General features: G+C 37.6%; 1 protein-coding gene across 10 annotated transcripts in view; it reads left to right on the forward strand.

Annotated features, from left to right (window-relative positions):
* Positions 1–14,896, forward strand: part of ITPR1 (inositol 1,4,5-trisphosphate receptor type 1) — a 390,069-nt gene that overhangs the window by 221,201 nt on the left and 153,972 nt on the right. For 7 of the 10 annotated variants that reach the window (XM_051981182.1, XM_051981188.1, XM_051981197.1 and 4 more), the window contains 3 exons: positions 1,464–1,612; positions 3,083–3,194; positions 7,856–7,888. In XM_051981182.1, coding sequence (XP_051837142.1) covers positions 1,464–1,612; positions 3,083–3,194; positions 7,856–7,888 — 294 coding nt within the window. The remainder of the gene's footprint in view (positions 1–1,463; positions 1,613–3,082; positions 3,195–7,855; positions 7,889–14,896) is intronic. The other 3 variants (XM_051981231.1, XM_051981237.1, XM_051981254.1) reach the window with 1 other exon arrangement.

Genomic DNA, 14,896 nt, shown 5'->3' on the forward strand with positions numbered 1-14,896 from the left:
TGAATCTGGCTGGGTTGGTAAATATCGCTTAATTCTGTGGATGCTGAGAAGTAAGGTTCAGATTGTTTTATAGGATGTTTGCTCTATGGTATGTTTTGGAGGATGTGCTGGCAAATTGGGATCAGCATGATCTGGGTTCTTTCAAGGATTCTTCTGGATCTGCAAGGGTCTGGAGAATTCTGGATGGAAGTCACTGAATCCTTCTGAGCATCTTTAGACAGTATCTCAGTAGTCACTGATTTGACTTTCTGCACTCACAAATTGAGTGACCACATAGCTTGTTTTGCTTGTCCTAGTGAAATAATATTTCTGCTACTCATGACAAAATTTTAAATTTTCTAAACTCTTTTACATGCATTATTTCATTTGAGCTTCACAACAGCCTCAGGGGATAGATATGGAGAGACTGTTTTATGTTGAAAAAAAAAACAGGCTCAAAGAGACTAAATGACTTGCTAATTGTCACACTTGTTGTTATTGTTGTTCAGTCTTGTCTGACTCTTTGTGACCCTATTTTGGGGTTTTCTTGGCAAAGACACTGCAGTGGTTTGCCATTTCCTTCTCCAGCTCATTTTACAGATGAGGAAACTGAGGCAAACAGGGTAAAGTGACTTGTCCAGATCACACAATTAGTAAGTGTCTGAGGCCACATTTGAACTCCAGGCCTGGTGCTCTGCCCACTCTGGCACCTCCAATTCCATGTCAAATGTAGGCTTTGGCCCCAGGACTCCCTGACTTCCCAAGTACTACAGTCAATACACCATGCCACGTAACCTCTGAAAACTTCCTAGTTAAATAAGCAGAGCTGATATTCCTCCAGAGGAAATCAGCACAAAACTCTGTGTGTGTTTTCCTCAGAGATGAAAGCCTCAGAGTTTCCCTCTCTTCCAAAGCCTGAGCCTCGAGTCTGTTTTCTGTTTCAGTCCAGTCTGTGCTCGTCTTAGGCATCCTGGCTTTGGGTCGGTCCTGAGTGCCCATCCTGTAAGAGAGCTGCCCGCTGGTGGAGCCCATCCCTTCATCTGTTCTCTGCTACTTGCCTTTCACATATTCTTTGCGGTGTTTGACTCAGCTGCCCTTTCACATTTTTCTCTGTTTTCCTTTCCTACAGCAGTGTGTTTTGTATTTGAAGACCATCATGCTATCTCAGGGTACATCTATTTAGCATGTTGATACAGCATGTTCATTCGTTTGTGTTTTCATGTAACCGTAACATGGAATGCGTTGTTGGCCCAAAAGACTCCATTTCCTTAAACGGAGGGGTGGTGGGAAGTTTGCACTTCAGAGACTAGCACTTCCCAGGAGGATGGAGGGGGGGAAGCACCGTTATTTTAGACGTGTGATCCATGAGTTGATAGTGCAGAGTGATAGTATGCAAAATTGCTTATGGATGGACTCAACTTCTCAGAATGCCGAAGCTCGGCCCAGACCCTCAGCCACTAACGCTCCTCGCTCTTGCCTTCCAGGATATAGTGTCTGCCCTAGAAGACCGTCTGCGGCCCCTCGTTCAGGCAGAGTTGTCTGTGCTCGTGGATGTGCTCCATCGACCAGAACTGCTTTTCCCAGAGAACACAGATGCCCGAAGAAAATGTGAAAGTGGAGGCTTCATCTGCAAGTAAGCTGCTTGTGTCTTGGGATACTGTGAGTGCTCTTCCTTCAGGAGATCTGTTAAGGATGCCCATGGCGGGGCTCATTCCAGAGCCCTAGAAATAGATTGTGGAAGGAAGTGCCTTCCTTACTTGGAACAGGTTAACAGTTTTTAACTAATGCAAGGAAGTGTCTTCCTTGCTTGGAACAGGTTGACAGTTTTTAACTATGATTGCTTTCTTAAAACAAGATTGGGAGAACTGAATGGGGAATTAAGGAAAGCCCCTTTGGTTGAAACCATTTTGGCCAATTTGCCCCTAATTTTAATGACAAATGTTTTTACTTGCTTTTTTGTGCCTCTTTGTTGCTTTATAGTATTGATTGATCACAGACATTATCTATAGAAGATACTTGGAAATATAAACAATGATATTTAGATTTTGTGCTCCCACCTATTCTCGCTTCCTTGATAGGAGGATGAAATTTTGGATGAGAGATAAGTGTATGTTTTCTGCAATCATTCAAGCTACAAACATTTATCATGTGCCATTTGTATATCATGCATTTGCTAGACTCTGGGATTTTTTTTTTTTTTTTTTTTTTGGAACTGTGATTTCAGTGACTTTCAGTGGGATGGAGAATCACTGGTGAAAAACTTTCTCCACTGTTTGCAAATTGACCACTGGGTCTGAAAGTTATAGTTTTAAAGAGTGGAGTTGCCTGGGGTTACATAGGATTTAAGCAGCTTTACACACACACACACACACACACACACACACACACACACACAATCAATCTCTCTCTTTCTCCCTCCCCGCTTCTCCCTTCTTTTTCTCCTTTCTTCCCTCTCTTCCTCTCCTCTCCCCCTTTCCCTACTGGAAGGAATAGAAAGTCAGACATGAATACCCATGTCCTAACTCCAAGCTAAGATCTTTATCCACCTCCCTATACGAGCTCTCAGATCTTGGGCTCTGGATCAGGGAAACAGTAAATCCCAGAATATCTTCATATGACTCCTTATTTTTCCTCTTTAATTCACAGCACTCTGCAACATGTGGCTAGTCATGCTATCGAAATCATCTCTTTTAAATGAATTCTAGGAGATGATCTTCCTGCTTTTAAAAATATATTGTTAACCTTGCTTGAAGTAGCTAATCTACGTTTCTTTACCGTTATAAAGAAAGAGCTCAGCATCTGAAGCAGTATCTGGTACACAGTAGGCACATAATAAATACTTGCTGGGAAATGGAAGCCTTTGACATGGCTTAGGATGCCATGTAGAGCCTTGGCCATGGTGCTTCTCCCCATCCACCAGCAGGTGTCACTTTTGAGATGCAGATGAGCTGGTGGGCCAGCCAGAAGGCTTCAGGATGAGACTGCTGCTCATTTGGTCCAGACTTCCTGGTCCTATATCCAGTCATCCTAAGATGCTGAGAAGTTGGTGCCCTTGCAAGCTAGTGGCAGCAAATCAAACCTTTCCCTTTTCCCCCCTTTTCAGGTTAATAAAACATACTAAACAGCTGCTCGAAGAGAATGAAGAAAAACTTTGTATCAAAGTGTTACAAACACTCAGGGAAATGATGACCAAAGACAGAGGCTATGGAGAAAAGGTACTTGATATTTCTTTTCATTCAGCAGCATATCTTCATTAAATTAAGGGAATTTGAAAAGGAGAGGGGGGAGAAAGAAAAGTCCTCCTTAACATAGATTGCAAGTATTGACTGTTTTTTAAAAAGTAAAATAAAACTTTACCCTAAAATTTATTGAAGAAAATAACCCTCAGACTTTCTGATTTGGCGTTTGAACTCAACCCAACAGCTTGCCTGCATGCTTTCCAGAATATGACTTTTTCTTGTTTGAATCTTTAATAAGCTAATTATGCTCAAGACTGCTGACCTCATGATAATCATGGTTTTTTCAGACAAATAATTTTCAAAATTTTGCATGTCTTCATTTTAGCTTATATTTAAATTCTAAATCAAAATTTGTATGTGTGTAGAGGTATATAGGAAAGGAGATAGAGAGAAGAGCGTGTGAGAATGTATGTGTGCACATGCATATGTGTATGTACGCTTCTGTGTGCATATATGTTAGGTTCTATATAGACAACTTATATTTCTTATTGGTGAGCTGCTATGTATATCTTTCTGATAATCAAAAAGCCTCTGATTTTAAAGCCAGAAGACCCTCTGTCCATTTATTCTGACTGTGAGTGCAAGAAGACCATCCAGCATCCTTGATATTGACTAAATACCCAGTATCCTGGAAACTGTTTACCTCCTACCCATCTTCACAGGAAAAACAAACAAAAACAAACAAACAAACAAAAAAATATAGTTGATCTTGTATTCCTTTCTCCCTTTTCCTCCAAAAATCAGTACAATAATAGAATAGAACTGCAGCCACACTAATGCTTCTCCATGTCTTCTCTGGGAATTACAGCTCTCATTTATTATTTCAGCTCCATTTGGGCAGATTTAATAGGGATCATTATACTAAGATTACCATGCCCTACCAAACTATCCTACAACTCATTTATTTAGTGAAGTGATGATGTCAGAAGAATTGAATGTGTACTTGTTAAAGATGTACTTGTCAAAATAAATGTCATCAAGTACAACTGACCTCTTATTGCCTTTTTTTAATGCAAGTTTAAATTTTTAAAAGTTTTCAGTTTTTTAAAGTTTTTTTTTTTTTTAATTTAAAGTTTTAAATTTACTATTAGTCAAAGAAAGGCCTCGGATTAACAGAATACCTACATATTTGCTAAGTTTACAGGACAGGAGAAGGCGTAACTTTTACCCTTTTTAACTTTTTATATTGCTATATTGTTTATAACTTTGCACATTGTTAAATGTTTCACATAAAATGGCAAAAAGAATATAAATAAAGTGTCAAGATATAAAATAGTATTATGAAAGAGAACTCGAGGAGGGCCACTTTTAAATGTTTAGTCACACAGTAGCTAGCCTTCCTAAGAAACATTTGATACTCCTGTGAGAAATAACATCTAACCAGCACGTAAAGCGTATATGTGTACATGGATATTTGCCTTGACTTAAGACAGACTAACCTAAGAAAATATGGAGTTAACCTTAATTAATAATTACATTCCTTACATGAAGATTCAAAAGTTTGTTTTTTAAATCAAGTTTTCTAATGGAAGCTAAAAAGTATTTAATTTTACAAGAAATTCCTCAAGAATGAACACAAACTGTGTTATAAAGTGAGGGAGTTTAGGATATTTATATTAATATTTATATATAATAATATGACCCTTATAACTTTTTAAAATTTGACTACTATTTGGTAGAATAAAAGGCCATTTTCTACATTTCAGTCAATCAACAGGCATTTGTTAAATGTTTAATATATGTCAGGCATTGAGTACTGAACATTATAGACTTCTCCTGTCAACAGGCAAATTAATCAGATTATTAACTATAGAGGCAGTGTGGTTCAGTGGACAGAGGGCTGTCTTTGAAATCAGATGACTGAGGTCAAAGATGACCACTGGTCCTTTCTCCTTGTTTAATCTTCGAAAAGATTCTCCCCTCATTTCATTTGAAATGAAAGGGCTGAGATAGATGATCTCAGCTCCCCAAATAGGGTCACAAAGAGTCAGATTCTACTAGAAAACAATGAAGGAATGAGGAAACTGAGGCAATCAGGGTTAAGTGACTCACCCAGAATCACCCAGCTGCTACATGTCTGTGTCCAAATTTGAACTCAGGAAGGTGAGTCTTCTTCTTGATTCTAGGTTAAGCATTCTACACACTGTAAAATGCAACTTGAATTTAGGAGTCTTCCTGATTCTTTACTATTTAGAACCTGGAGTCAGGAAACCCTGAGTTCAAATTTGGTTTCACACTTACTAGCTGCATGATGCTGGGTGAGTTACTTTATCTAGTTTGCCTCAGTTTCCTCATCTATAAAATGACCTGGAAAAGGAAATGGCCAATCTCTCTAATATCTTTGCTAAAAAAAAAAAAAAATCCCAAATGGGATCACAGAGTTAGACACGACTGAACATCATTTAAAGTAAACTTTCTGATGACAACTAAAAAGTGTCCAAGTAAGGCAATGTCAGCTCTCAAATCTTCTTTACTTCCAGGACCATCATTCTGCATTTTGCAAATTAGTTTATTATTAACATGACATTGTACTTATTAAATTACTTTGAATTTTTTTGTGATCTAAAGAGTGTAAAACTCCTAGATTCCATATCTTTGTCTCTCCATCTACATCAACATTAATGCAGAAGATAGCAACTAGCTCTCCTTTCTTACTCATTCCATTAATTCCATTAACTACAAAGAGTTACCATTCATAACTATCCAAAAATAGAAGCCAAATATGACATGTGATAAGATCTTGCCCATTTTAATGCCCAACAAAGAAGGAGTTAGAAAAGGCACAGAATACTGAAAAAAAGAAAGAGAAACTCTTGGCCCCCACATTGTTTCCACTTATTGAATTTCAGAGCCAAAAGGGATGATCTTATGAGATTAAAAATCATCTAGTGTAATTTATGGACAGTAGAAAAGGAATTATTGTGCCCACCTGATTTTTCCTGGCTTCCATAAGAGTAGAAATTGCATTTTCTTTGATGTTGGTGGAATCATCATTGCTAAGACATCTTCTTTTTTATTAAAATTAAATTATCTCAGAGAAGCAAATGAAAAGCAGAAAAGACTTTGTAGGAGGTAATGGCAACCGTCATCTCTGATACCAATAACAAACAGTTAATAACATTTTTGTCCCCGATAGCAGTTGGAAAATTCTCTTTTTTTCATCATATGTACTTTATTAAGGGAACAAAGCAAAAAACCTGTACTGCTCCGCTTCCTCTCCTGTGATCACCCTCCCTCCTCCGCCCCCCCATTTATTGATTATGTCCCAATATGGCCATGATCTAAAATGATACCAGAAAGAAAAAAAGTCTTTCTGAACTTAACATCTCAAAGTCAGGTCAATTTAGCACACATTTATTTATAAATATAAATATAATTTATATTAAAAATAAATATAATTTCTAATTTATTAATGTATACAATATTGAACTAGGGATACGAAAATGAAAAATGAGAAACTTTGTGGTCAATAGAAAACATTCAGCCTCATAACATGAGGCAATCTAGCTGTTATAAGATATGATCTTATTTAACATAACTGATATTATAGAAGTTATATTATAGCAATTTACTAAATTGAGGCTTTTAAAGAAATTGAAAGGAAAATCGGAGTAAAAAGAGGTATAAGTAAGTATTATGGAATTTGTATAAAGTATATTTTTTCCTTGAATAGTTTCAGCAATGGGGTTCTTATGTGCTCAAATTTTTATACAGTGATTACTAAGTCTTCCCTTTTTTCCATCTGGGTAAGACTTTTGTATTTTTTGCTGTCAGATCTCTGTTAGGAACTTAAACGTTTACTTCATGTGTCAGAAGTTAGAATGGAGAGTGTTGATATAATTTTTTTAGAATTTTTAATGAAGACTATTGTTATGGATTCTCTTACATGTACTCCATAAATGAAATTCACTGGTGTAGGAGCTGATTAATGAAAGGAATCTTCTTTCTTTTTATTTTTTAATTTCCTTAACTCTTTTCCATCTCAAATTTTCAAATTTTATTTTTCAAATTCTTACTTAAACTTTTACTCTTAAACACAGTGATTGAGTTGGCCTGGGAATCTCTGGGCCTGGGATACATTCATCCCCTTATTTTCCAGGTGACCCCAGGAACACTGAATTGTCTCTTATAGAGTTTCAATGTCCAGCCTGTGTCACTGTTCAATTTGGGTTGCAGTAATCTTAATAAGATTGAAAGTGAAAGGTTCTCCTCCCAAATTGACGTGCATTATCTGCCTTTTAGCTTCCATTCTTTCCCACTGCTGTCTGAAAATATGACGTTATTAATTGGGGAATTCTCCCTGGCCCACAGTTCTGTACACATTTTAGCCAACTTGCAAGCCACAGGGTGGAGTTCTTAGAACTTGGTTGGGCTATCAGTGTGGTTTGACACTCGGCATGTGAACAAAGCATGACTGCATCCTGTCTGTTTTGTTCCCTGGTAGAATTTTTCTAGCAGAACAGATGTCACTGAGTAAGGTGACAGGACTGTGAACCCAGATGGGGCTTTTGTGACAATTACATCAATTTTACAACACTGTGTTTTAACAACAATCTCTAATAGTGCCTAGAACTTGAACTGACTTATACTTAATATTCCTAATGTTTATTCCCCCCCCCTTTTTTTTTCTTTTTCAGCTGATTTCCATTGATGAATCGGATAATACTGAGGTCCTCCTTTCTCTTTTAAATGTCCCATAGTGTTGTTTCCATGCTCTTTTCCAAGTTTCCCCATGACCTGTCTGTCCTCTAGTCTCTCTCTGGTGTTTAACATTTTATTTTGTCCATTTTGACCATGGGAGTGAAACCTAGTGTATCATGTGTCTTTTCCATTGGCATTTCTCATGACAGACTTGTGTGTCATCTGTAGGAAAGTAGTTTTTGTCTCGATGTGAGGAAAGCTTTATGAAGTTAGGATATTGTTTTCTTTATTGCTCAAAGCTAAGTTTCTTAGTGATACTGACCATGTACTTGTGGAAGGAAAACAGCATTAAAGTAAATTAACTTTATTTTTACACAAAACGTATTTTTAAACATACTTGGACTTAATTTAAGGTTCAGAGTGAAGATAAATTATAATAATAAATAGCACTTGGCACTATGCTAAGCACTTTACAATTATTATATCATTTGATCATCACTTTCTCTATAAAGGATAATTAAACAAGAGAGAAAACAGTGTATGGAAAAGGCACTGTAGTCATGGACATTAACTGAGTTAATTTGTTTTGTCTCTAAATAATGAAACACAAATGTCAGTGTGAGGATTAAAAGGGGAAGGTTTGTAGTTGAAGTTTTTTCCATGGAATTGAAAAAATTTATTATCTCTGGCCTCCTTTCATAGAAAAAGCCTTATCAATAGATAACATAAGATATACACACAATAGATAAGATGCACAGATAAAACCCCTCCCAAATTCCTAAAAATTTGAGTTAACTTAACCTTGTCAGGAAGAGCAATATTGGAGAGGGATAGCTAATTGTGGATAGAATTTTGAATGTAGATAGGATTCATGGACCAGCAAACCCTTCAAATCCTTTGAGGGAATATTATTTTTCCACATCGATCAGATGGTATATATTTAAGTTATTTATCCCAGATAAAAAAATTTTTTGTGTTATTTGAGAATTGGTATTTATTTGTAAGGAATGAGATTGGAAAGGCTAAAAATAGATTTTCATCAGAAATATTTTTTTCAATTTCTGGTCCAGAAAAGTAGATAAAAGTTATAGAAAGATAGCAGTCCCTTCTTATGGGGAAATAATTAAAATGTGATATTGATTGGGATCTACTCATTCACATAACCCAAAATAGATCAAAATATCTTCTTAACTGGTACTCTGATACCCACTTCCTCAGAAAGCAGAAGTGAAAAGAAATGACCAGCCAATTTAAGGAGAATGACACTTAGGATTACAGAATTTTCCAGCTGAACAGAGTCTTAGGTTGTCAGCTAATATCCTTCTTTTGTATTGCATATGAAAAATTCAAGGGCCAGGGAGGAGCCATGATTTACCTTCAGTCATATATCTTTTTAGTAGCACAGTCAAGGTCCCCAGATTCCAAATATAAAACTATTTAAAAAACACATTAATAGCCTTCATTTCTAATATTAAATTTATTTGACCTAGGAGTCACATCTTATGGGCATGAGGAGACACGGAAGAAATCGGAGTGGGGAAGGAAGAGTGGTAAAATGAGTCAGTTTATTTCCTTGAATGTGATGGCATTTTTCCTTCTCCCTTCCTTTTCTGAAAGGCAGGGTGGGGGTCCCAACAACAACCCAACTGGGTACTGCTCATCTGAAAAGTTGACTACCTTTGGTTCTATCTTGGTCCCAAGGATATAAAAATCTTGGGAGTTTAATTTATCTGTTGAAAGTTCAAGTTCTGTTTTGAATTACAAATAAGGCCATAAAATGAGAACTTTCACCAGTCTTAGGCTGCGGACCAGAGAAATGTGGGATCACTCGATATAGAACTTGGTCTCCCGACTGGGACTTTATTACTCCTTCATGGAACGATTCCATGGCTGTAGCAGGTGTGTCTATAAATACACAGTAGGAAATGGAATACTGTCTGTTTATGAAAAGAGCATAATCTGGCAAGAGTTTGAATTCTCTGTAAATTCCCAGAGGAAGCAGTGGTGGTTCCCTTTTCATTGTTACCACTAGCAACTGTCAAAGCCTGGTAGGGCAGAGAAAACAAGTCCCACTTCTGCAGACCTTTGCAGTGTCTGTTGGCTGTGCATCAGTGTGTCTGGCTGGCGTTGCCCATCTTTGTCTATTCTGAAGATGATCATGGTACTATGGGTTTCTTCTTCCTCCTTTAGAGAGGAAGGAAAGGGCTGGAAATAGAACGAAGGTTTCTCCTGACTGAGCTGAGGTATGTGTTCTTCAGAAATCTAATAAGTTCATCCTGTCATGGGATGGAAGCAAGGACCCAACTCTGAACTGTAAAGAAATACACCAAATTCAATTAAATAATAAAAGAAAAAAACAACAACAATAAATGTATTCTGCTGGCTGGTGACCAAAGTGATTCCCACTAGGAATTGTCTGAGTAAGGACTTCTATCTCCCTTTGTCTCAAGCTGGGATAGATAGAAGAGAGAAAGGGGTCATGAACTACTTGGAAAAATCATATACCGTTCCAAGCAATGTTGAGTGCTTTTGCAACCACAAGGTGAACCGAGGACAGTGCAATAGCTTTTCTACAATAAAAGTGCATGTTGGAGGGCCCTTTCAACTACATTCTGGAATAAAGCTTCTTTTAAATCCAACCAAAATAGGTTTCTCAAATAAAAGAAGGGTGTATCTCCACTCTTCTTACCATCACCTTCAAAAGAAAAGAAGAGAAAGAGAAAACCACTGAACATTACTTTTCTGTGGAGCTTGTTGTGTCAGTAGAGAGGTGGGTAACTCATTTGAAGTGTTCTTCCGAGTTGCAGCTGAAAAGTTCATGCAGTTTTCTCTTCAGAAGGAAAATTCCTTGGCCTTTATGGCCTCAGCTGGAACTATCACATTTTGAACTAGAATTAATCTCCTGTGACCCAATGAAATACTGGAAAATGGGACAGAACTATGGCCCCTAGAGTCTGGCCAAAAGCATCATTAGGAAACTTGGGAAACAATAGAGAACAGGGTTTTTTTTTTCAGTGTTGCTTTTTTTTGTTGTATCGTGTTTTTGTCACTAAGGACATTTGACTCAGAAATATTTCTTGGGGAAAAGATGGTGGGGGGGGGTGTTTTATTTCTAAAATTAACTCATCTCAGTATTCCTTACCTGAAAAAAAAATCATTTACTGGCATTGGAGCCCATTCCAGAGCAATAAATAGAAATCTCTAGCAAATAGATGTGAAAGTACTTTGTCATCTGGAAAGCAGTAATGTAAGGGCCTCACTGCTAGCATGAGCTGATAGTTATGACTTCAGGTGAGAGTGAGGGAAAATTACAGTTCCATTAACACAAATTTTGTTTCTTGTACTGTTCTTGTGCTTGGAAACCAAGCAAAAGGGGCCGTAAGAAGTAAATGAGTGATGTGTTCCTAGTTTATGTGTTATCACAGTATGCATCCATCCATCAGTCTTGGCCATAATACAATTCAATTCAGCAAGTAATTATTACCTCTCTAGTACAAGCCAGGGACTATGCTTAGCACTGGGAATAAAAAGGTAAAGATTAGGTCTCACCCTCTAGGAGCTTATGTTCTAATGCTGGAAAACAATATATACATACATATACAATACACACATATACAGATGAATAAATACATAAATATAAAATATATAGAGTATCATGGTAGAGCACTAATACTAGGGAGGGCAGGGGGGAAAACAGGGAAGGTCTCTTATAGGAAGTGGTACTTAACCTGAGCCTTGAAGAAAGCTCAGAGGCAGATGGGAAAAAGGAGGACTTTTCTGTAGCCACAGAATCATAAAATTTTCTCCTTTGAAGGACCATCTAATGCCATCCAGTCCAACCATACCTGAACATGCATCTCCTCTGTGTCATCTACAACAAGTGGCCATGCAGCCTTGGAGGTGCAATTCATAGCGCTTTGGGGAAGTTCAAGGGGATGGGGAAGATTTTCCTTCCATCCGGCCAAAATTTGCCTCTGCAATTTCCCCTCGGTGTTCCTATTTTTTTTTCCTCCTGAGACTAATTAGAACAAGTCTTGGTATTATAGAATCAATTAAAGCTGAAAGAGGGTTTGGAGCCATTTTTCTCTCTTCTCTTCCATGAGATTTGAAGACAACAATTATCCCCCCGTAAATCTTTTCTCTCAGCTTCTAGTTCCTTCATCTTCTCTTCATATGGTATGAATTAACAGAGGAATTTCCCATTCCTGATACCCTCCTATGGATACTTTTTTCTAGTTTATCAACGTCCTCCCTAAAATTTGATGAATCATCATTTACTCTCAATTAGCATGGTATCATCTGGCTGGCTCCCTAACTTAAACTGGAAGCTAAATTAGCTCCTATGTTGGAAAACAGTTGCTTTTGGCCTGGGAGCTAAACTGCTTGCCCCCTGCCTGTTTCCGGTGCTGAGAGAATCTGAGTTCACAGCATCCTTTATGTGCTGCAGGGAAAGTCATGAGATTGAAGGTGAAGTTTGTAAATCCCAGAAAGAAAAAAAAATGGGAGCCATCCAGAGTGGGGAGGGAGTTTTACTCAAGAAGGGTCAGGAGGAATGAAAAAGAAGCATTAAACTCCTTCTCCTTCAGGGGGAGTTCTCAGGACGTTCAGTATTAGGCAGAGATGTCCTACTTTTTTTACATTGCAGCGGACTGTTCTCTTGGGCTCTTGCCAACATTCAGGCAGGACTTACATAAGAGCTGCCTTTTTTTTTCCTGGAATTTAGGCTTACTGCTGATGTGTGACCTTCAGCAGTAATTGCCAATAAATGGAGTAGAGCTGTTTACTGTTAGATACCGGCAACCACAAAGAAGATGGAACTAAGAGAGAGCACAGGAGTAGTTGCTTAGTAGAGGTTTTGGTTTTTTTTTTTTTTTTTTTTTTTTTTAAGGGCTGCAATTATCTCACAGTAACTGAATTCATACAATTCAGTCAAGTCAAAATGTTATTAATTCTACATTTTATAACTGAAGTCCAGCAAAACTATTGCTGATCTATAAAAAAAAGAAAATCCATTAAAAGCAGAGGGTATTCTTTATTCTATTTAAATTATTGTTCATTTTCTCCAGAGTTGTTTCTGAGTAGTTTGAGCCTCCTTTTCTTCCTTTCTTTAATGCTTATACCTCTATCTTCTTCCTAGCCAGAATATAGTTAGCAAACAATTTTCTGTTAGTAGACAGGGAGATCTCGGTCTATTTTCAGCAAAATGCCAGATTACCTCAATTTTAGTTCAATTTACAAAAAAAAAAAATAATAAGCTTTCTATTCCATTTATGTGGGCTTTCCATGGCTGATGAATAGCAGGACAGAGGAAAAGGTATCTGCAAAACCATTCAGCACCCCCTCCCCCGCCTACCCCATCCCTCCAGCCTTCTATTTGAGGTTATGAGTGGGTGAAAGAGGAACTGAAAAACTGATTCAAAGGGATTGGCAGAGTGAACTCCTTTGTGACGTGTTCATGATGAGCAGCTAGAAAATGACATTGCCCTAACTAAATGGAATTTGGGGCTCTTTGGGGATTGTGGTTGTCAGTCACACATTTCATAGTGAAAATCCTAGGGAAGTGAATACAGGGGTTGATTGGCAACTAGGAAAAAATGGAAGATTCCTCTTGCTGCTGTGCTAGGATTGGAAACACAAATTCTAGAAAACTTATGGCCGACTAGACCACCAGCTTGTTCCCTTCATGGTCAAAATAAATGAATTCATAATGTCCTTCCTGCATGCTACCTCTACATATATGGAAGACAATGGAGATAGTGATGTTTCATTGTATGTTAGCACTATAGTTCTTCCTGATAGCTAATATTAGTTAGCTTTTTTTTCTGAGGCAACTGGGATCACAATTGCCCAGGGTCACATAGCTAGGAAGTATTAAGTATCTAAGATCAGATTTGAACTCAGATCCTTCTGACTTCAGGGCCAGCACTCTATCCACTGTACCATCTAGCTGCCCCCTAGTTAGCATTTTTATAGTACTTATAAGGTTTGCAAAAGCACTTTCTACATATTATCTCATTTAATCCTCACTGTACCCCTAGGAGGTATGTGCTCTGATTAGCCCCATTTTACAGATGGTAAACTGAGGCAGAAAAAGGTTAAATGATTTGTCTAGGTCACACAGTTAGGATTTTACTTAAGGTCCATGTTGGTTACCTGATTGCCTCTCTAGCAGATGGAGGGATGGTCTAAAAGACAAGGAGACAGGAAGACCTGCATTCAGGTCCATGCTCCTGATACATACTGATGGTGAGACCCTGGGCAAGTCACGTAGCCACTCAATGTGCCAGGCAGCTAAGGTTATGGATTGTGGAGCAGGTTCCGACTTGGATTCATAGAGGGACATTCACTTAGTAGTTTAATCATAGATCTGGTGGAAAGCATATTATTGCTAGAGATAAAATACATAGAGCCATTTAGAATCAAAATATTAGATTTGGAAGGGAAAGGTGAGAGAGATATGTATTTATATAATACCTACTATGTGCCAGTCATTATGCTAAACACCATACATTTATCTCTCTTGATCCTCACTACAACTCTAGGAGGTTAGCGAGCATTATGATCTCCATTCTACAGCTGAGGAAACTGAGGCCATATTCACACAAATTATTGTGTGAGTCACTAAGCATTTATTAAGAGCTTATTGTATGCCAGGAACTGTGCTAAAATACTAGCCTTAAGAACCATACAATCCAAAGCCTGAAGATAATTCCTGGTCCAGTACTCTACCCACTATACTTTCCTACTGCTATTAAAGTGCTTTAATTTATGGTTCTGCTTACTCTTCCTTTTCAGAGTTAACTGCCTTTGTGGTTTTTCTTTATTCAAATGGTCAGATTTTATTGCTTTTGATCCAAGGTCATTGTTAGGCTTCTTATCCAAAGAATTGGTAGAACATGAGTTTCAAATAGACTCTGAAGATAAAAACAGAAGAAATTAAGTTTATTGATATAAGAATAAGTCACATTTTAGAGTTGATTGCATGAGAACTCATCTGATATATTATAATCATTTGGCCTAATCAATTCAACAAGCAT

This window comes from Antechinus flavipes, chromosome 1 (assembly GCF_016432865.1).
Source record: "Antechinus flavipes isolate AdamAnt ecotype Samford, QLD, Australia chromosome 1, AdamAnt_v2, whole genome shotgun sequence".
NCBI classification, from domain to species: Eukaryota; Metazoa; Chordata; class Mammalia; order Dasyuromorphia; family Dasyuridae; genus Antechinus; species Antechinus flavipes.